At 42.8% G+C, this 22,535-nt stretch overlaps 1 protein-coding gene across 10 annotated transcripts in view; it reads left to right on the forward strand.

Annotated features, from left to right (window-relative positions):
• CC1H2orf76 (chromosome C1 C2orf76 homolog) overlaps nucleotides 1–22,535 on the forward strand; it is a 74,620-nt gene that overhangs the window by 8,636 nt on the left and 43,449 nt on the right. The window contains exons 1-3 of one of the 10 annotated variants that reach the window (XM_045479540.1): nucleotides 86–169; nucleotides 12,374–12,508; nucleotides 15,647–15,851. The exons of 1 other annotated variant lie outside the window; for it this stretch is intronic. Coding sequence is in view for 3 of the 9 variants with exons in the window: in XM_045479536.1 (XP_045335492.1) it covers nucleotides 12,496–12,498 (3 nt within the window). In the remaining 6 variants the exon portion in view is untranslated. Of the gene's footprint in view, nucleotides 1–32; nucleotides 170–12,106; nucleotides 12,258–12,373; nucleotides 12,509–15,646; nucleotides 15,956–22,535 lie in introns of those variants that run through there. 8 more of the 10 variants (XM_045479536.1, XM_045479535.1, XM_045479541.1 and 5 more) reach the window with 8 other exon arrangements.

A 22,535-nucleotide genomic window follows, 5' to 3' on the forward strand; every position in this document is an offset into this window, starting at 1 on the left:
AATCAGAAGCCAGCCTCACGCGGGGGGCGTGTTCAGCCTCCGCCGCGCGGCCAACCTCTCCCGAACCCACGTGGGTTTGCTCGCACAGGCGCAGAGAGGAGCCGAACGGGACGCCGGGAACAGGTCTGGGCCGCGGAAGTCGGGCGTGCTTGTGGGTCAGTGCAGGCAGGTCCGAGAAGGGTTCAGCTCCGGGCCGCCGTGGGGGAATGCACCGCGGGGCAGAGAGGAAGGGGCGGTGGCTGAAGAGCAGAGGCTTTTAAATTTGTTTTATTAAATCGTGTATCTGGAGTGAAGAGCCCGGAAGTTGCGGCTCTGGACTAGCAACCTCTCAGGCCTGGGGAGGGCGAGTGCGCTCCGCTCCTCTCGGGGGTCTAGAGGAGACCCTCCGGGATCGGTCCGTGGAGAACTGCACCGTGGGAAGTTGGACCGGCCCCAGAAAGGCGAAGCCGAGGCCTCTTCCTCTGAGCTTTGGGCGTGTCTGTGACCTGCCCGTGGCTTTAAGTTTGCGGTCCTGCAATGCACAGTTTTGTGTTGCATTTCTCCATCGGGTGCATTAAAAGCTTTGCTAGTGTCTTATTTGCCTTAACAAACCCGGCCCGGACCAGGTACCCAGCGAGTGCCTGTCAAGTGAATGACTCTTCATTGACAAATGTTTACTGAACTCTCTGCTACCTAACTTGGCGCTCTTTTAGACCTTGATGATACAGCAGTGAAGGAAACAGATAAATTCCTGCATTCCTGGAACATTGGGGATGATAGTTAACAAAATAAGTAGAAAGTTTGTTAGGGGGATAGGGGGTTGGAAGTCTAGTTTTACATGGGAGGTGGAGGGCAAGGGAAGGTAACATTTGAGAAAGCCCCTCAACAGAATTTCCAGGCAGAAAATAAGTGTAAAGGTGTGACCAGGGAGTGGAAGGAAAGAGAAGAGGAGACTGGAGAGTTGAAAGAGGTGGCAGGCTGGCTAGGTGATGGAGAGCGTGGCCTTTATAGGTACTATATGGGTTTTGACTTTTATTTTGAGATGGGAAGTCAGGCTTTTAAGCAGAGGATGAGACTGAGAGGTCAAGTCTTTACAAAGTTAGGGTGATATTCTCCATGGGAACAGAAAGGAGCGGCACAGGTGGATGGCAGAGTTTGAGGATGATAAGAATTTTCTGGTAGTGGTTTCAAAGCTGGCTGAAGGGAGGGAATTGATGGAAAATTCTCTGGAGATCATTTAAAAAAAGATGGGGCTCCTGGGTGGCTCATTCGGTGAAGTATCTGACTCTAGATTTTGGCCCAGATCATGTTCTCACCGTTGTGAGATTGAGCCCCATGTCTGGCTTGGCGCTGACAGTGGGGAGCCTGCTTGGGATTCTCTTTCTCTCTCTCAAAATAAATAAAAATAAACTTGAAAAAAAGAAAGGAGATGATTCCTCTTCAATTCCTAATTTGTGTCAAGGGGACTAGACTACAAATCCACACCCCCCCCCCCCCCCCCCACCAATTTATGGCCATAGGAGTTTAGAAAAAAAGGTGGGGTGGAAGCTTTCGGAGGTAATTTCCTAACTAGTGGTGGGCCAGCCTTTATAAAATGTTTGGGAAGAAGTGGAGGCCAGTAGCAGAGAACAAATCTGGAGGCTTTATTTTAGTCTCTGTGTAATTTTGGTAGAGAAAGCAAAGCCAAACAAATTGGCAAAAAGTTTGGAGTTACACTGGGGGAGATTACATTTGAATCTTAAGAAGTACAGTTTTTTTCCCAAAGTGACAATTCAGAGCTGTTTCTGTTTTTGTTTTTATTTTTATTTTTTTAAAATCCCCTTCTGAGGCACAGATGAAGCCTGGATTCATTTTTATTTCATCAGGTAGTGCTTACAGATGCACTAATGGGAATTCAGATTATTGCCTGTGTGGGTCAGATTTCTAGTCAAATGTATCTTAAAGTCACTAGGTTTTAACATTAGGTTATTATGTTTGGCACATTTGAAAAGATTAGGTAGCTCTGAGCGTGTAACTTCATATGCCTCAGAGATTGGTTGATGTGATTGAGTTTTGACTGGACACTGTAGAAAGCAGGGCTAGTGTTTTAACATGGTAGTCTCCAGTTTATTTTATCTTTTATTTTTATTTTATTTTTGCTAGAGCGTAAGCGGGGAAGGGGTAGAGAGAGGGGGACAGAGGATCTGAAGTGGGCTCTGTGCTGACAGTAGAGAACCTGATGCGGGGCTTGAACTCCCGAATCGCGAGATCACGACCTGAGCTGAAGTCAGACGTTCAACCCACTGAACCACCCGGGTGCCCCTCCAGTTTGTTTGTTTGTTTGTTTGTTTGTTTGTTTGTTTTTTTAATTTTCAAAAATTTCTCATTTTTTCCTTCAAATTTTTATTTAAATTCTGGTTAGTTAACATACAGTGCATTATTGGTGTTAAGAGTAGAATTCAGTGGTTCATCACCTAATATACAACACCTAGTGCTCATCATAACAGGTGTTCTCCTTAATACCCATCTAGCCCATCCCCCACCCACCTGCCTCCATCACCTTTGTTCTTTATCGTTTAGAGATCTCTTGTGGTTTGTTTCCCTCTCTTCCCCCCACCCCGTATGTTCATTTGTTTCTTAAATTGCACGTGTGAGTGAAATCATATGGTGTTTGTCTTTTTCTCACTTCTCTTAGCATAATACACTCTAGCTCCATCCATGTTCTTCCAAATGGCAAGATTTCCTTCTTTTTGATGGCTGAGTAGTATTCCATTGTGTATATATACCACATCGTCTTTGCCCATTCATCAGTTGATGGACATTTGGGCGCTTTCCATAGTTTGGGTATTATTGATAATGCTGCTATAAACATCAGGGTGCATGTACCTCTTTGAATCTGTATTTTTGTATACTTTGGGTAAATAACCTAGTAGTGCAATTGCTGGGCCATAGGGTAGTTCTATTTTTAACTTTTTGAGGAACCTCCATACTGTTTTCCAGAGTGGCTGCACCGATTTGCATTCCCACCAGCAGTGCGAGAGGGTTCCCGTTTCTGCTCATCGTTGTCAACACCTGTTGTTTCTTGTGTTACTTAATTTAAAAAAAAAATTTTTTTTTTTTTGCATTTATTTATTTTCGAGAGACAGAGACAGCATGAGCAGGGGAGGGGCAGAGAGAGAGAGGGAGATACAGAATCCGAAGCAGGCTCTAGGCTCTAGGCTCCGAGCTGTCAGCACAGAGCCCGATGCGGGGCTTGAACCCATGAACCGTGAGTTCATGACCTGAGCCGAAGTCGGATGCTTAACCGACTGAGCCACCCAGGCGCCCCTGTGTTACTTAATTTTAGCCATTCTGACAGATGTGAGGTGGTACCTCATTGTGCTGATGATTTGTATTTCCCTGATGATGAATGATGTTGACATCTTTTTTTTTTTTTTTAATTTTTTTTCAACGTTTTTTTATTTATTTTTGGGACAGAGAGAGACACAGCATGAACGGGGGAGGGGCAGAGAGAGAGGGAGACACAGAATCGGAAACAGGCTCCAGGCTCTGAGCCATCAGCCCAGAGCCTGACGTGGGGCTCAAACTCACGGACCGCGAGATCGTGACCTGGCTGAAGTCGGACGCTTAACCGACTGCGCCACCCAGGCGCCCCTGTTGACATCTTTTCATGTGTCTGTTTGCCATCTGGATGTCTTCTTTGGAAAAATGTTGCTCTTCTGCTCATTTCTTACTTGGATTCTTTGTTTTTTGGGTGCTCAGGTTGGTAAGTTCTTTATCGATTTTGGATACTAACCCTTTATCCGATATGTCATTTGCAAATCTCCTCCCATTGTGTAGGCTGCCTTTGAGTTTTGTTGATTATTTCTTTTGCTGTGCAGAAGAGAAGCTTTTTATTTTGATGAAGCACCAATAGTTCATTTTGCTTTGTTTCCCTTGCCTCGGGTGACGTGTCGAGTGAGAAGTTGCTATGGCCAAGGTCAAAAAGGTTGCTGCCTGTGTTCCCCTCTAGAATTTTGATGCTTTCCTGTCTCACATTTAGGTCTGTCATCCATTTTGAATTTATTTTTGTGTATGGTGTAAGAAAGTGGTCCAGTTTCATTCTTCTGCATGTTGCTGTCTGGTTTTTCCAACACCGTTTGCTGAAGAGACTGTCCTTTTTCCATTGGGTATTCTTCTCTGCTTTGTCAAAGATCAGTTGACCATATAGTTGTGGGGGCAATCTCCAATTTAAGTGGAGTTGATTTGTTGGCTGCTTGTTTGGAATATGCTCCACATTCCTAAAACAAAGCACTTTTTCACATGATGGTTTTGTGCCCAGGTGAATCCACAAAAGTTGCTTAATGCAGTTGAACTATGGAACTAGTGAGGATTGCGGATCCCAGGGAGCAGGGTGCTAAGTGGTTTTTCTTGTTGTGGAGCCCCCGCTAGGCCAGGTTTTGAAACAGGTGAAGGCATCCCCTCCAGCCTGCTTCCTGCTTCCTTCCCTCAGGGACTCATTTTGGGTAATTTTTACCTAAGGAAATGGTGTCTTAAGGCCTCCACTTACTGCTTCTAGTCTATGCAGTTGGAATGACATTTAGCTTTTAACCTAAAGAGATAATAGCAAGCCGGCATCTGCGATTTAGTTTTTTAAAGTAAATTTTAGAGTATGTTTGGGGGTCAATAAATTATATGAATTTTTTAAATGTTTTATGTATTTTTTAGAGAGAGTGAGCAAGCAGGAGTTGGAGAGGGGCAAAGAGAGGGGATAGAGGATCTGAAGCAGGCTCTGCGCACTGACAGCAGCGAGCCTGATGTGGAGCTTGAACTTGTGAACCTTTGAGATCATGACCTGAGCTGAGGTCGGATGCTCAACCAACTGAGCCACCCAGGCTCCCCTAAATCATATGAATTTTTAATTCTAAATTTGGGTAGCATTGGAAGGGAAATTGCTTTGCATATTCCCCAGAAAGTGCAAGTTCCTCGGCTTTGTTTATATCCTTGCTAGCAACTAGCATACTTTGTAATTATTTTATTTACAGTCACTTTTAAAAATTTTTTAAATTAAAAATTTTTTTTACATTTATTTATTTTTGAGAGCCAGAGAGAGCCAGAGCACAGGTGGGGGAGGGGCAGAGAGAGAGGGAGACAGAATTCGAAGCAGGCTCCGGGCTCTGAGCTGTCAGCACAGAGCCCGGTGCGGAGCTCGAATGCGCAAACTGTGAGATCATGACCTGAGCTGAAGTCGGACGCTTAACCGACTGAGCCACGCAGGCACCCCCATAGTCATTTTTATTTATGTATTCTTCTGTCTGATCTCCCTCCTCTACATAAGCCAAGGAGAATAAGGATTACCCTGTATTGGTCAGTTCTGTATCTCCAAGTGCCTAGCACTTCTTAGACACCTGAACAAAATGGCAGGTGAATGAACAGAGTCATTTGCTCTTTAGGAAATGTAGTCATTCTGATTAGCTGTGAACTTGGAAACTATTAGAACTGAATGTGCAACTCTAGGCTATGCTAAAGGAGATTAATTCTGGTAAAAGGACTATGTAACCTCTTTGTATCACAGCCAGCTGGAAACAGAACACCTGAAATATTAAGAGAAGATGGGGAACCTGGTGAGACAACTAGTCAGCCTAATCGGCCTTCCCACTTAGTGGAGAGGCTCTTGTCATTGCCGCAGCCTGCCGTCACATCCTTGGGGTGCCAGTCTTGAGTACTCACAGGTTACCCTTGCTGGGTCTCAGCGTAGAGGCAGCCGGGCAAGATGCCTTAACAGAGGTTGAAAGCAGTGCTTGCCCAGTGGGTGTGAGTCGTAGTTTTATATTAGGTGTCTTGATGTAAACTAAACCTGTAATTTCTAAAAGGAACCTAGTTATTTAAAAAAATGGACTACAGTTACAGGAAAGCTTTGCTAGAAGGCAAAGGCTAGAGTGCTCACAAATGATGGATTATCTCCATTCAGTATTTATTTTCATTTCTTGGTATGTGATTCCTGAGGCACGGCTCAAGCAAAGCTGGGAGGAGATTAGTGTGTTTTAAAGGGAAGGAAGCACTTGGGAAATGCTTCTGGGGTAGGAGGTGGGCAGAGTAGGGGGCGTTTGTTTTGTGAAGGTGGAGGAAGGAGGTAAGTGCTGAGATGGGGGGGTAAGAATGCAGCGTGGCTTTTCTCTCTGTTCCCTCTGTTTTTTCCCCCCATTCTTTTCTCTTCCTGTGTCTCTCTTACTCTTCTGATGGCATAACTCGTTTTTGGTGGCCAGGCAGCTGGAGGTGTTAGCCAGTCCCTCCCCTTTGCCATTCTCTCTTGTTCCTGTGAGTGTTCATATTCAGAGGAATTGTAGCAAGCTGGATGTGAGAGAAGAGTGTGTGTGAGACCTGTATGTGTATGATTCGCTCTTTGTCCTGTGTCTGTCCAGCTAACATGGTGGGGTGGTATTTTGGGCTGAGTTGAGACTAGGAGACCAGGGCTTGTGATCAGGGGGCTGTGGTAGGAAGTGTTCTACATTGTCTAGGAGTAGGGAAGACTTTCTTAAGACTTATTTAAATGTAAATAAACACTGCTGAGATATTGCCTGTATCCTGTCTAGAAATACTTATGACTGGGGCGCCCGGGTGGCTCAGTTGGTTAAGCGTCCGACTTCGGCTCAGATCATGATCTCACGGCTCGTGAGTTCAAGCCCTGCATTGGGCTCTGTGCTGACCTCTCAGAGCCTGGAGGCTGCATCAGAGTCTGCCTCCGTCTCTCTCTGCCCCTGCCCTGCTCACACGCTGTCTCTCTCTTTCTCAAATATAAATAAACATTAAAAAAAAAGAAGTATTATATTTATGACTAGGGATAGGAATTAGGAATACTAAAATACGATGACAGGTGTTTTGACTGATAATTCCTTTGGAGACAATGCCGATTTTTTGGAGATTAAAAAAAAATTATTTATTTTGAGAGAGAGAGAACATCCATGCACGCACTTGCAGAGAGAGAGACAGGGAGAGAGAGAATCCCAAGCAGGCTCTGCACTGTCAGGGCAGAGCCCGATGTGGAGCTGGTTCCCACAAACTGGGAGATCATGGCCTGAACCGAAATCTAGAGTCGGAAGCATAACCGACTGAGCCACATAGGCTCCCCGAAACAATGCCATTTTAAAAAAACAAATACTTGGGGCGCCTGGGTGGCGCAGTCGGTTGAGCGTCCGACTTCAGCCAGGTCACGATTTCGCGGTCCGCGAGTTCGAGCCCCGCGTCGGGCTCTGGGCTGATGGCTCAGAGCCTGGAGCCTGTTTCCGATTCTGTGTCTCCCTCTCTCTCTGCCCCTCCCCCGTTCATGCTCTGTCTCTCTCTGTCCCAAAAATAAATAAACGTTGAAAAAAAAAATTAAAAAAAACAAAAAACAAATACTTTATTTTTATTTTGAGATAATGCACTAAAAAAAAAATCCCTAATTTTTATTTTGAGGTAATCGTAGGTTCACACGCAGTCGTTAAATAATGTAGAGATCCCTTGTACCCTTTACCTGTTTTCTCCCAATGGTAACATCTTGCAAAACAGTAATACCACAATTGAAATACTTAAGATACAGGACATTTCCATCATTAGGGAGCCCTCATATTATTCTGTCATAGCCACAACTGCTTCCCTTCAGCCCTAACCCCTCCTTAGCTCTGATATGATTATGTGATTTTTCTTCTTTAGCCTTCTGCTGTGGTAGATTACACTGATTACTTTTGAAATATTGAACTAGCTTTGTTTCCTTGGAAGAAACCCCACTCAGTCATGGCATGTAATTCCTTGTATATATTGCTGAATTCCATTTGCTAATAATTTAAGGATGTTTATGTTTATATTCATAAGACATGTTGGTTTGTAGTCTAGAATGATTCTGTCATTCATAACAAGTCTGGCCGGTGAGTTGATCCTGACCTGAATGTGTTGCAGTGCAAGGTGGTGTTACTAATCACTTTAGCTACAACTGGGGACAGATTTCTCAAAATAAGCCAAGTGAAAGAAGCTAGACAAGAAAGTATAATCCATTTGAGTCCATTTATTTAAAATTCTAGAAAATGCAAATTAATCTATCATGACGGCAGATTAGTGGTTACCTCGGGAGAGGACCAGTGATTATATAGGGGCATGAGTAAACTTTGGTCGGGAGGCAGGGAATGGATATTTTCGTGATCTTGAATGTTGTAATGCTTTTACAGGTGCATACAGAAAGTCAAAATTTAAACAATTTTGTAATATTAATTATTAAAATTAAACAATTTTATTAAAATTAAATGATTATCAATTAATATTTATTAATAGTAAATATTAATTATTATGTAATTATTATATACGTAACTCATTGTATGTCATTTATACCTCAATAAATAAAAGAACTAATACATGGAAAGAACACACCTGGGGACAGATTTCATACCACCTTTTCTAACTGGAAGACTGGTGTAGGGAAGACTATCCATAGGACACACCTAAAGCAATGAGCCATTTAATCTTCTGGAAGCTCCCACTGAGTAACTAGATTAGTTTTGGAGTGATCACCTGTGTTGGTTACCCGAGAGCTTGCTTGTGGTGTTTTCTTGAGACACCCACGGGTCTAAGATGCAAATAACAGCGCTTTTGAGAAGGAGGCAACTTAATACTTACACACACACAAATCACAGGCCTGGTGGTGCACATGGTGTCCTTGGAAAGAAATTTCTTCACAGTTTACCCTGGGAGCCTTGTGGCTCAGAGGGCACAGGTTGTCAAGGCCTCCAGTGTAACCTTCGGCCAGCTGGTGTACTGGAGGGTTTTCACTTGAGCACACATCATTGCATGTGGAACTTGCCTTTGGTGGGGCTGCCTGAGGGCAGTCAGTCCTGTCTGTCCTGTCTGTGCTACCAGCTGAGTGGCATTTGTCTGTGGGAACAGGCGGAGGAGACACCTGGAAATGTTGACAAGTATTTTGCATGGGAGGCATCGGAGCTGGGACGTATGCCTCAGATAGACTTGTTGGTAACAGTGATCGTATGGTGGTCAGAACCATCTTTTAGGGGTCAGCAGATTCAGGTGTCAGGAGATTGGAGGTGCTTACAGTAGTTTGGGGGAAACTCAGCAGGGTGTTTTGCCTCATGAGGACTATTGCAGGGACAGGCAGTTGTGAAAGACAAAAGATCTCTAAAGAGCTCCCTGCCTGCGTTTCCTGGGGTGTAAGTCGTTCTCTCCCTAGATGCTGAGGTTATCTCTCTCCCTCCACCTGTACAGAAATCTGCGTGTTTCATTCCAGCATCTATCACTTTCACCTTTCTTCTAATCAACTCCTGCTCCCTGAAGAGAATTTTTTTCTTTTTAAATATTCTATTTTTAAGTAATCCCTATGCCCAATGTGGGGCTCAAACTCACACCCTGAGATCAAGAGTCGCACGCTCCACTGACTGAGCCAGCCAGGCACTTCCCCTGAAGGGAATTTTTATAAAACTCACAGAGATGCATTATGTCCCCTACTTTGGACTGCGGTGCATTTGAGTGGGTCATTATTCTTGTGATCTGGGACTTGGTCAATTCAACAAGGGAATCCAGGCAGCTGAACCAGAATTCAAATCCCCTAAGCCCCTTTTGGCGACTTGTCACATGGAGGATGTACCAATTAGGCTGGCAAGGGGGTTTCTGCAGAGGAAAGAAAGAAGCACCTTACAAAGGAATGGCCAGTATGGAATCCCAGGATTTCACACTGGTCTGTATCAACCCCCTCACCCCCCCTTGCAATATTGTTTGTTCTGATCATTAACCAGGAAGCTCCGGAGAGAGGCTGATCCTTTTCCGGGGACGGCCACATTCAGGGGCAGACCATTGTACTTTGTACGTTATGTGCTCCAGGAGGAGATTAGGCAGGTAAGGTGAGAAATCGTTTTGAGTTGATTTCTCAGGAGCCTTTTTTCAGACGATACCAGATGGCTATGGATGATAGGGAGGAGTAGACAGTCTATGGAATACCTTGACCGTTAGCCCTTCGTTCCTTAGCATTTGTGATGAAAGATGCACCATTGTCAGACTGCAAATAGTGTGGAAAACCAAACACATGGCACAGATTCTTTTCAAAGATCACAGTGGTTTCAGGTGATTTGGGACATTAAGACTATAACCTGAAAAAAAAAAAATGTCATTGGGAGTGTGGCTTCCTGAGAGGAGGTCAAAGGTCAAGTGTAAGCAGTCTGCCAGAAGCCGGTGGGGGCAACAGTCTGTGTGGTGTGGCCTCCCTCGCCACCGGACCAGCGCGTCAGCCTCTGGCTGGAGTCACAAGTCTGGCACGCGGCGGTGGCCGTGTATCAGAGGTGGAGTTCTTTTTGTTGTGCCCGCCTGCGAGGATGGACCAAGGCAGCCGTGCGGGCAGCCCCGGTGGTATAGGTGCCATCAGTAGCTGGAGTGCGGCTCCACCAGATTTGTGGGCATCTGGATGAGTTGCCCCGCTGGTTCGGTCAGCAGCTGAGAATTGTTGCCACGGTTCACAGCCCAGTGGACAGTTTTCCAAGTGGCAGATCAAACCACTGGGCCTTTGTCGACAGCACACGGGTCAGTACAAACATCAGATTCATCCATGGGAACATCAACCAGAGCTATGGCAATGGCCTTGAGTTCTGCCCACTGAGCAGAGGGGTCATGTCCATTTTCAGTTCTTCCTGGGGAGGGGATGCAGGGGAGCTTGTGGTGGCGTTTCTCTGCCTGTAGCTCCTCCTGATGGGGGAGAATCCCCCCTGGCACTACGGACAGGGAAGTAGAAGTAAGTGTAACCTACCATTTATACATTCACGTGAAAAAACAATAGTACTTTGGATTGGCCTGAAGGGCCCTATCCACTAGGTCACATTAGTCTCTCTCCCCCACTGCGAATCTTATCCAAACCCCATTGGCTGAATCTGAGTACCTCCTTACACAGGGCCAGGTAGGGTGGTGACTTAGTACCTGTATCCACAGAGCCATAAAAGTTGGAGTCCTTCCCTTCCGAGAAGTCTCCCAGCATACTTAGGTGCATAAGGCTTTCTAGTCTCTCTTAAGGACAGGGAGGCCTCAGCCTACCCATAATTGTCCTCCTCCTCCTTTTTTTTTTTTTAATAAAAATTTTTTTTTTAATTTTATTTTTTAAATTTCCATCCAAATGAGTTAGCATATAGGGCAACAATGATTTCAGGAATAGATTCCTTAGTGCCCCTTATCCATTTAGCCCATCCCGCCTCCCACAACTCCTCCAGTAACCTTCTGTTTGTTCTCCATACTTAAGAGTCTCTTCTGTTTTGTCCCCCTCCCTGTTTTTATATTATTTTTGATTCCCTTCCCTTATGTTCATCTGTTCTGTGTCTTAAAGTCCTCATATTGAGGTCATATGATATTTGTCTTTCTCTAATTTCGCTTAGCATAATACCCTCTAGTTCCATCCACATCGTTGCAAATGGCAAGATTTCATTCTTTTTGATTGCCAAGTAATACTCCATTGTATATATATACCACATCTTATTTATCCATTGATCCATCAATGGACATTTGGGCTCTTTCCATACTTTGGCTATTGTTGAAAGTGCTGCTAGAAACATTGGGGTGCATGTGCCCCTGCGAAACAGCATACCTGTATCCCTTGGATAAATTCCCTAGTAGTGCAGTTGCTGGGTCGTTGGGTAGTTCTATTTTAATTTTTTGAGGAACCTCCATACCGTTTTCCAGAGTGGCTGCACCAGCTTGCATTCCCACCAGCAATGCGAAAGAGGTCCTCTTTCTCTGCCTCCTTGCCAACATCTGTTATTGCCTGAGTTGTTAATGTCAGCCATTCTGACAGGTGTCAGGTGGTATCTCATTGTGGTTTTGATGTGTATTTCCCTGATGATGAGTGATGTTGAGCATTTTTTCATGTGTCGGTTGGCCGTCTGGATGTCTTCTTTGGAGAAGCGTCTCTTCATGTCTTTTGCCCATCTCTTCACTGGATTATTTGTTTTTCGGGGAATTGTCCTTCTTAAAGCAGATCTCAGGGTAGAGGGTGAGGGGAAGGACTGGGGGTGCAGAGCAGTAGAGGGGCTCTCTGCCAGGAAGCAAGGCACACTTTTAGTTCCGAGTGGCCTGGTGGCTGTTCATCGTCCAACTTAATGAACGTTTCAGTCACCCAAAGCTCTAGATCCTCATTGCGGACATCATTTGTTTAGGCTCTGGGGACTCCTTTGCTGTTCCAACAGCTACAGCTACATTGCCTCTCATCTGAGAGGTGGCGTGCAGCATTGCCAAGGACGGTGAGCCACAGCCAAAGCACCACTGGACAGCTTGTGTCAGTCCTACCCTTTGCTGCTCATCCTCTAAAGGTTAATCAGCCCTTACTCCCAACACCCCCCTCTTGGACAAGAGCATTTGCTGCCAGACCCCAGGGGATCTTCTTATATCCCCAAAGCCCATGAGACCTTTGTCTTTTCTGTTCCAGAAAGCCATGTCTCTGCTAGCGTCCATCGTCAGCAGCAACTGCCAAGAACTGTGAAGAACCTGAAATTTTATCCTAGTTGAAAGCCGACAGTCAGCCCGGTTTGCTGGACGCCGGCAGAAGACATGGTAATCTGGGGTCAGAGACAAAGGACTGTCTCTACACGGCGCAGTTAGCAGCATGAATTGCGTGTTTGTGTCAGCGCCTCTTGGCCCATTTATCCCATGGGGGCAATGCAGAGTGGTCCAGAAAGATGCTGCCCACTCAGTGGGTTTGAGTCATGGCTGTAGAGCCCTGAGTTTAGGAAATCTCAATCTAGGTGCTGGCAGAGAGCATGAGACTCCTGGGTCACGGACAGAGGACTGTAGTACAGCACAGCCAATAGCATGAGTCTCATGTTTGTGTATTTCCTCCTCTTGCCCCATGAGTCTGCGGCTGTAGAACCCTGAGTTGAGGTAATACAGATTTTTTTTTTTTTAAGTGGTACAAACAAACCTGCCTAACCTTAGCCTGGAAGGGGACTCTCCTTTTGTTCTACTGGACAGTAAACAACTCTGCCCTCTCCTCTGGAGGGAGAGGATGTCTGTGTTTCTAGGCTGTTTACCAGACACACATCTGTGTGTAGATAGTCCAGAATGAAAGCAGCCGTTTCCTCATAAGATGTGCAAAAGTGCGAGAGATCCCTGGAGAATTACCTCCCAACGCATTGCACAACGGTTAACATTCTCACCGAGGGCTGTGAATCAAAAAAAAGTAGAATTTATATTCAATATACCTTGTTTAAGAAGGAAAGTGTGTGGAATATTCTTTCCAAACAGTTAAGTGTCTAACCCTTTGGGAAACTCAACTGTCCAGGATAGTAGTTCTTAGAGAGTCTTCCTTGTCTTGAACAGAGAACCCAAATTGTGATTTTGTGTATTTACCCCAACTCGAGGGTCACAAAGGCAGGTCTGTGGAATTACAGGTGTTGATTTTTCAGGGGGTGATATACTCACGACATTCAACATTTTATTTATTAGAATTGCTTATGACTCTGCCTCAGGAAAGGGCAGGTGCTAATGGCATTATGTAACAGAGTAGTTACAACACTGAGAAGCTTTTTTGTAGTCATCAGATTTAGCTGATATTTATTTTGTACTTAAGGTGTTATGTAAACCCCTAAAGAAGAAGACTGTTTTTTTAACCTACCTAACAAATAGTTGAGGTTGGTGTCCCTGGGTGGCTCAGTTGGTTGGGAATCCAACTTCGACTCAGGTCATGATCTCATGGTTCGTGAGTTTGAGCCCCGCGTCGGGCTCTGTGTTGACGGCTCAGAGCCTGGAGCCTGCTTCAGATTCTCTGTCTCCCCTCCTCTCGTCTACTTGCCCTCTCTCTCTCTCTCTCTCAAAAATAAACAAACATTAAATAAATGGTTGAGGTTAAAAACTTCAAAATCATTTATAAGTTAATACATTGAAAATATGTTTCTCAAATGTCTTATGTCCATGAAAGGTGAATAAACTGAGTTTTCTAATAGTGCTTTGATTTCATTTATACCACTAAATACTTAGAAGAAAAAGGCCAAGGGGTTTTCAAATGTTTATTTAATCCTCATGTGGTCTTAGTCTATAAATGTATACTTAAGTTCATATTTTAAAAAATTATGCTTTCGAGAAAATTTAAAGCAAATTCCTGTTCAGTTTTTCTCTTTTTATTGTAATGACCAGCTTTTACTATTTCATTGTTACTGAGATCTATTTTTACAATAAAAGTTGGTTCTCCCTCTAGAGGTTAAAAAAACAAAATATGCTTTTGAAGTAGGCCAGAAGAGATTAAAGTGGAATGAGCCTTTCACTTTTAGTCATAGTCTTCAATGTGATGTGATTTAATTTATGAACTTCATAAATAATTCTTATGAACTTTAGTTACACTGAGATATTATATAAAGGTATTAATTTGCCAAGGTTAAGTTCTGTTTAAAAGGTGAACATTTATCATTCGCCATCTTAGCAGGATGCTAGGTGCTCAGTACTTTTAAGAGTAATAAAAATAATGAAGGTATTTTTCCCCCCTCCTTCTGGTCTTAGGCACCCCCACCCCCCGACTTTAGTGAAATGACACATTTGGATGACATTTAGCAATGCATAGGATTATTTACAAGCTTTAAAGCAAACTTGATATATGGCAGCTTTGGTTCTATAATACTTACATTTAGGAAGTAGATATAACTTTACAAAGATGTTTAGTTTTTCAAAATGATGCACCCTAGGAATCTGTTAAAATTCAAGACGTAATACACCACTTCTCGGAAACTTGCTGGTTGCAGGAAGGAAGGTCACCCAGTGCCCTCTACTGTCTGGTGGTTATAGAATCTTCCCCTCGTTGACTGCTTCAATGTTGACTACTTTCATACTCTTAAAGCTTCTAATAGTTAACTTGTTCTGGATTCCATTCTTTTACAAAAAGGTCAAGAGCATGCCTTCTTCAAATGCTTTTAAAGGCACATGTACTTTTTTTTTTTTTTTTTGGTAAGAAAGTCTTCATTATTTGTGTATTCTTTATTTATGAATTCGCCAACTCACTACAATTTATTTGTAACCCTGAAAGCAATACTCAGAGTAGTTTTTTGGTGGAAATAACATGCGCAGAACAGTGAAAAAATAGGAGTTCACCAGTGTTCACGCTCCCGGCCGAGGTCGAACAGGGGGACCTTCTTGTTTCAGCTCTCAGGTTGTAAACAAGTGGCTGGTTCACGTTCTGTTTAGTGCCATACTTTTCACATCGTTGTGCTTTTTGTTGGTGAACCCACTCTCCAAAATGGCTACGTGTAGTGCTGAAGTGCAGTCTGGTGTTTCTGAGTGCACGGAGGCTGTGATATGCCTGAAGAAGAAAAATACGTGTGAGATCAACTTTTTCTTCCCAGACCCGAGTTACAGTGCCGTCGGCTGTGAGCTGAATGTTGATAATAAATCAACCATATAAACGAGGCATCTTTAAACATCAACACACATAAAACAAGGTTATATTTTGGTTGCTAGATGAAAATGTTGTGACCGGACACCCCAGAGACTCATGAGAACCTAACCCTGTATGTCCTTAGGGGCAGTGGTTCAATATTCACTGATTCACTTTCTAGACCTTGTCTACTGCAAATAACCAGAATCGGCTGTAGTTAGTTAGAGCTGATAGAGATAACTTAAAGTTAACAATGGAGTATTCTGTGAATATGCATGTTTTGTGCTTGTCCTAATGCTAGGCTCTGAGCTTTTATGTACCGTGTTTATTTTTTCACCTCAGGAGCCTGTGCCAACTGGTTTATAGTGCTTCAGCTCGGAATTTTGCCACGAGGAGGGGAGCCGGCTTGGAAGGAGAACAGCTGGGCCTTCAGGGAAGCTGGCATGCAGCTTGGCTTGGCTTTCCCTGACCATTCCCTGCTGAATTTCCACCTTTGCTGGTTGTGCTTCTGGAGCCTGGGTTGGAAAAAACAGCTCCAACCTATCCTATAAGGACCCAGGAATTCTGGTCCAGGAGGGAGGCTGCTGGGCTGCATCCATTCTTGGCTCCGAATGATGCGCTGGTTACCTGTTAGGGACCTGGGAGCTCCAGGTGAGGGGGTTCCTACACACATTTTGTGTTTGCATCTTTGCTTTCAAGAATTTATTTATTTATTTGTCAGTTGATGGGCATTTATTTAAATTTTTTTTTTTAAATATGAAATTTATTGTCAAATTGGTTTCAACACCCAGTGCTTTCAAGAATTTAGTTTGCTTTGGATACGGCTTTTACTTCATGATCCCAAACCAGCTGGGGAAGTACCAGAACAGGTTTTTTTTAGGCAGGGAGGTTTAATGACCTTCCTAAGCCCCAGGCACTGTTATGTTTCTTTTGTCTTGTCTGTCTGTCTGTCTGCCTGCCTGCCTTCCTGCCTTCCTTCCTTTGTTCCTTCCTTCCTTCCTTCCTTTCTTTCTTCTCTCATGCCCCTCACCCCTCGGCACTATAACATTTCAAATCCCCACCTTACATCATATAAAATGTACCCATATGCTACATAAAACCTGAATATAATTATGAACAGAGCTGAGTTGCTGTTGAAAGGTTATATGTTGTAGGTATTTGATTAAATGTTAATTTTGATTTTTTAAAACGTTTTCATATTCTGGAATAATAAAGTTTTTTGTTTGTTTTTGTTTTTGTTTTTTTTAAGGTCTCAAACACTTTCACGGGCTGTGGAAAAGCTCATAGACCCTAGGTACCGTGACTGCGCAGGACTGATTTGGCAGGGTGTCCATAGGAAAGGCTTCAGATTTTCCTCATTTCCTCAGCCCTTCAGCTGCACATTACTTCTCCTGACATCGTTGGGGGGCTCTGATGTGCCTCAGGCCACACATATTGCTGGGTCTACAAAAATAAGCCATGGAACCTTCTTTCCCTCAAGGGGCTTGTACGCTAACCCGCTTTAACAGTTGTCTTCCCTGCGGCATGACCCAGTGCTGTGGGCGAGCAGAGGGGCTGTTGGCTCAGCCTGGGGCAGAGGCGGAGCTGGCAGCAGAGATGTCCCGGAGCAGGTGGTCTGGACTGAATTTTGCAGGATGCTTGCTTGCACGGTGAGGCAGAGAGGCAAGGGGCAGAGGGAGTTTGGGGGGAAAGCCGGGTGGGTGGAAAGGTATGGCAGAGGCTTAGAAACAGCGTGGTATGTGTGGGAAACTATGGGCTGTCACTGATGCTGGAGTGATACATGGAAGGTGGACTGTGGTGGTGACAGGTAACATCAGAGAGGAGGGAAGGGCTGGGTACCCAGGGCCTTTGTGCCATCTTGGACAAGGTTAGACTCGTCCTGGGCGTGTGACCTACTTCTGGTGCCTGCGCTGCGTGTGCTTCAGATTTATTTGGTAACCCTTAATGCATTATTGGTTGCCTAACTGAGTCTCTAGCCTTGTCTATCCTTGACAGTATTGATAAGTCCTGGGTTGTTTGCTTTTGTCCAGTTATCTCTTCTTAAAAGAAACGGAAATGGCTTCATTTTAAAAATACCTTTTTCTTGGTGCATACCACATGAAAGTAAGCATACAGGGAAACAGCTAAACTTAAAAACACATAATTGTTATTAAAACATCCAGCAATATTAAGAATATATAAAACAGGTAGCAGTCTCTGGTATGTCTACCATTCAGAGATAGCCACTGTCAGCATTTTGGTAAAGCCACTGTCAGCATCTGGACGTCTCGCCGTGCTTATGGAGATACTACGTACCTGCCGTTTTCTCGCTTGTGTTTATTTTTATTCACTAATATGCCATAGGCAGCTTTCAAAGTTAGTGTTTCTGGAACCATATCGCCCTTAGTGGCTGCAGGGGATTTTATCTTACGGCAACTGTGTGACACAATTTACTTAACCAGTTCTTCACCAGTGGGCCTCTAGATGGATTCTAATTTTTGTTAACTGTTGGAAGCACTCTAGAGAAAAACAGCTTCGTTGAATGTACATCTATATGTACTTACCTTTTCTTAAAATATTTTTCTTGTGAGAAATTTTAAACATAAAAAAATAGGATAGTATGACGAGGCCCCGTATATACCCAGCTTGAGCAGTTGACAATGTTCTAGTTCTACCATTCATTTCCGCCCCCCACCCAAAATTAAGTTTACTTATTTTAAGAGAGGGAGAGAGACAGAGAGGAGAGAGACAGAGACAGCACAAGCTGGAGAGGGGCAGAGAGAAGGAGAGAGACAGAATCCCAAGCAGTCTCCTTGTCATCAGCACAGAGCCTGATGTGGGGCTCAAACTCACAGATTGTGAGCTCATGACCTGAGCCAAGATCATGAGTTGGATGCTTAACCGACTGCGTCACCCAGGTGCCCCTACCATTCTTGTTCTTGTTCTTGTTCTTGTTCTTGTTCTTGTTCTTGTTCTTGTTCTTGTTCTTCTTGTTCTTCTTGTTCTTCTTTCCCCCAAATCTACACTCTCATACTTACTTTTCCTCTGTCAGGGTATTTGAAAGGAAATCATTCTTACCATTTTGCCTATATATACCTTACACTTTTTTTTTAAATTTTTTTTTTAATGTTTATTTATTTTTGAGAGAGAGAGACAGAATGCAAGTGGGTTAGGGGCAGAGAGAGAGGGAGACACAGAATCGGAAGCAGGCTTCAGGCTCTGAGCTGTCAGCACAGAGCCCGACGCGGGGCTTGAACTCACGAGCCGTGAGATCATGACCCAAGCCGAAGTCGGACACTCAACCAAATGAGCCACCCAGGCGCCCCATATACCTTACTCTTTTAAGATGAAGACTCAGAGGGGGCGCCTGGGTGGCTCAGTCGGTTAAGTGTCCAATTGCGGCTCGGGTCATGATCTCACAGTTTGTGAGTTTGAGCCCCGTGTCGGGCTCTGTGCTGACAGCTCAGAGCCTGGAGCCTACTTCAGATTCTGTATCTCCCTCTGTCCCTCTGCCCCTCCCCTGCTCATGCTCCGTCTCTCAAAAATAAACAAACATTAAAAATAAACATTAAAAAAAATTTAAGGACTCAAACGTAATATCAAGTAAACAGAACTGACATTAATTCCTAATAAGATCTAATATTATGCAAATCACAACCCATCTAAATGTTGCTTTGGTTGATATATCTCTTTAAGTCACTTTTAATTTATAATTTTCTACCCCTTCTTTATTTCTCATGTTATTTGTTGAAGAAACCAAGTCATTTATTGAGTAGAATGTTCCAGTCTGAACTTGACTGATAGCCTCCTTCTGGTGTCATTGGACGCGTTCTTCTACCTGTTGTGATAGCCCATAAATGGGAAGTCAGATCTGGAAACTAGCATCATTCATGAGGGTTGATTGTTAGTAAGTTCAGGTGCCATCAGCCCCCCGATGTATCTGTTCTAAAGTTTCCCATCAGTCTTGTGCCTCGTCATTTTGGCATCCCTTTATGATCTTTCCTTACATTTATTATTTCATAGAATTTTCAAAATGATGATTTTTAGCAACTAATAATTTTGGGATAATTGTAGATTCTCATGCAGCTGTTGGAAATGATACAGAGAGCTCCTTTATGCCCTTCACGCAGTTTCTCCCAGTGGTAATACCTTGCTTGAGTATATAGTCCAGCATCATAACCAGGGAATTGATACAATCCCATGGATGGTATACAGATTTCACTAGTTTTACATGCACATGTATTTAGTTCTATGCAATTTTATCACACGTATTGATAAATGTGGATAACACCGCAGTCAAGAATCAGAGCATTTTTATCATAAGGCTTTCTTATGCTACCCTCTTATAGCTACACCTGCTCCCTTCTCTCCTCCTTTCCTGACAACACTAATCTGTTCTCCATTTCTGTAATCTTGTCATTATAAGAATGACATATAAATGGAATTCTGACATATAAATGACATATAAGTGGAATGACATATAAATGAATTCCATATAAATGGAATGACATATAAATGGAATGATACCTTTTGTGGTTGGCATTTTTCATTCAGCTTTATTTCCCTGAGATCCATTAAGATTGTTGCATGTATTTATAGTCTATTCCTTTTTATTACTGAGTAGTATTTCATGATATGGATATACCACAGTTGGTGTAGCAATTTACGCGTTGAAGGATGTTCGAGTTGTTTCCAGGTTTTGGGTATTACAAATGAATATGCTACGAGCATTCATATTCAGGTTTCTGTGTGAGCATTAAGTTTTCATTTTTCTGGCATAAATGCCCAAGAGTGCGGTTGACAGGACGGATGATAAGAGCGTGCTTAGTTTTGTAAGAAACTGACCCATTCTTTTCCAGAGTTGCATTCCTACCAGCAGTGAATGAGATCTAGTTTCTCTGCACCCTTACCAACATTTGGCATTATCACTATGTTTTATTTTAGCCATTCTGATAGCTATGTAAATCATGATTTTAAAATTCTGTCATTCTTCAGACGCCTGGGTGGCTCAGTCAGTTGACCTTTCATCTTAGGCTCAGGTCATGATCTTGTGGTTCATGGGTTTGAGCCCCGCACTGGGCTTAGTGCTGACAGCTCAGAGCCTGGAGCCTGCTTCGGATTCTGTGTCTTTCTCTCTGCCCCTCCCCCACTCTCACTCTGTCTCTCAAAAAAAAATAAATATAAAAAAAATTTAAAATCCTATCATTCTTTCCTTTTTAGCTATAATTCTTCTAGAAAAAATAACTTTTCTTCATCAGCTGTTTGATAACCATGAAATGCAGTCTGTATAAGAAAAGCATAAAATTTGATTATTTTTCTCATTTCTATGCCCCATCCCACCTTGGTAAACCAATTTTCAGAAAAACAAGTGCCATGTTAACTCCCAGAGTGACTGGCCTTTTAAAAGTATCATTATGAACTCATGGATTTATAAAATATTTGATGTGATAATTTTCTCGGGGTAGATTAGAAGAGAAATTGCCGTGTCAGAGGGCAGGTAAACTAAAAATTTTGATTACCTCACTCCTCTCCAGAAAGGCTGTGCCCATTTTATGTTGTTAGCCATAGTGTATAAAAGTATTTCTCCACATCCTTGCCAACACTGGTTTGGCCACTTTTTAAAATTTTTAAACATTTTACCAATCTGATGGCAAAATTGTTATCTTACTGTTTCTATTTGCGATTTGTCAGTTACTAGTAAAGTTGACCAACTTTTCACATTATTATAGGCTTTGTAAAGATAACCAAGTACCTTTACCCATGTTTCCAGCAAGATATTGGTCTTCTCTGACATATTTCTGTTGTTATACCTATCAGCCTTTTTCTGGATGGTTGCTGATTTTTATTCAGTTAGGAAGGGCTTTCTTACCTTTTAAGATTATAAAAATATGTGCCCATTTTTCTTGTGCCTGTCTATGATTTTACAGTTAAATGTAAATATTTGTTCCTTATATGATTTATTTTTCTATAAGGAATGAGGTAAGAATGTAGCCTTACTTTTCTCCAAATGTCTGACCATTCTCCTAATGCCATTTGTTAAATAAACTATCTTTTCCCCAGTAATGTAAAATACCACTTGTGTCTTGTACCAAATTCTCTAACCTAGAGTCTGTTTCTGAGTTTTCTGTCGTGTGCCACTCATTTGCCAGGTTTTCCTGCTTCATTATCACAGCTTAAATTGCTTAAGTTAATTAAATTACTTAAGTTGTCCCTTAACATTTTTACTCTTGACTTTTGTAAGAATATGAATCATACCAGCTAATTCATGTATTACTATTATATGCCTGTTGCTTTATAATGTGTTTCAATAATTGGTGCTTTTTTTTCATTTTTTATGACTTTGATGACCAAGCTCACAAATTTATTCTTTCCGATAGATTTTAGAAATATCTGTGACACGTTCCTAGAGCACCTTTTATACTTTGAGATTTTATTCAGTTTATAGAATAATTTAGGGGAGAATTGATTCTTTTACAGCTTTCAGCCTTCATAGTTAAGAACATGGTCATTTCATTTATTCAGATCTTTTGTCTGTCCTTGAGTATTTTTTATTAATTTATTCCCAAGTGTATTGTTTTGGTTTCTCTGTCCCTTCAGTGGAATGTCTTTTAAATTTGACGAGATTCATTTTTTTTTTTTTTAAGTAGGTTGAACCTCTGGGAAAATGTCACGTTTTATAATCTGTAATATTAGCTTTCTAAACTGGCTCTTCACTATAGTTGCATTCCTAAACCAACAAGCTGTAATTCCCGCAGTCCTTAAATCCGGAAATGGCTGGTTTCTGACAGTAGCTGTTATTCTTTAGTTACTGATACAAATAACAACAAATTTCCCGTGAAGATGGCAATGCATTGTGGACCAAATTAGATATGAATGCAGACTTGCAATTTCAGCTATTTAAGTATGACTTTTGGGAAGCTTTGTATTAAGGGAAAGAAACAAACCTGTAATTATAAAACAGTTTCATAAGGCATGCATGTGCCTGCCTGCCCAGCCTCCTTAGACCATTTACACGATTCATTTATGGCACCTGGGAATCTAGGATCTTCTGCTGCTGTCTAAATGAGCTGCCTTTATGTCCAACCCTATTTTATCCCAAGTTGACTATTGCTAAAAGCAGCTACCACTATTCATTGAGATTCTACTGTGTGGGATCCAACTTTGTGTCACAGTAGAGAGGTAGAGGTGGTTTTTAGTTAGTTCTGTCTGTCTCTAAACTCTTCGGGCACTTGGACTACTCTGTGGGGCTTCC

This window comes from Leopardus geoffroyi, chromosome C1 (assembly GCF_018350155.1).
Source record: "Leopardus geoffroyi isolate Oge1 chromosome C1, O.geoffroyi_Oge1_pat1.0, whole genome shotgun sequence".
Taxonomy (NCBI): domain Eukaryota; kingdom Metazoa; phylum Chordata; class Mammalia; order Carnivora; family Felidae; genus Leopardus; species Leopardus geoffroyi.